Here is a 454-nt window from a genome sequence, read left to right on the forward strand (position 1 = left end):
CTCTTCTCTCTCCCTCCTCTCTTCTCTCTCCCTCCTCTCTTCTCTCTCCCTCCTCTCTTCTCTCTCCCTCCTCTTCTCTCTCCCTCCTCTTCTCTCTCCCTCCTCTTCTCTCTCCCTCTCTCTTCTCTCTCCCTCCTCTCTTCTCTCTCCCTCCTCTCTTCTCTCTCTCCTCTTCTCTCTCTCCTCTCTTCCCTCTCTCATGCTCTTCCTGTCCCCCCAATAATCTCCTTATTCTCTCCCCCCGTTTCTGTCCCCTACAGAATGAGGGCGGGGAGTCTCGTTCTGAGAGCACTCTCTCTCTTACTCGGTCTCGGGTGACCTCGGACGTTACCAATGGTGCCACCAAGTCGTCCTCATCGACTCACAGCAAGAACCAGCGCGGGTACCAGAGGCAGAGGCGGCACAGCGATTTCTGTGAGTCTCTTAGATTCTGGTTCTGTTCAGTGTCTCAGTA

The 454-nt window shown here is 54.6% G+C and overlaps 1 protein-coding gene across 1 annotated transcript in view; it reads left to right on the forward strand.

Annotated features, from left to right (window-relative positions):
- Positions 1-454, forward strand: part of LOC108803552 (MAP/microtubule affinity-regulating kinase 4-like) — a 23,112-nt gene that overhangs the window by 11,459 nt on the left and 11,199 nt on the right. The window contains exon 5 of the mRNA XM_018575384.1: positions 261-414. Coding sequence (XP_018430886.1) covers positions 261-414 — 154 coding nt within the window. The remainder of the gene's footprint in view (positions 1-260; positions 415-454) is intronic.

Source organism: Nanorana parkeri, unplaced genomic scaffold (genome assembly GCF_000935625.1).
Source record: "Nanorana parkeri isolate BGI_ZX_2015 unplaced genomic scaffold, ASM93562v1 scaffold3859, whole genome shotgun sequence".
Taxonomy (NCBI): Eukaryota; Metazoa; Chordata; class Amphibia; order Anura; family Dicroglossidae; genus Nanorana; species Nanorana parkeri.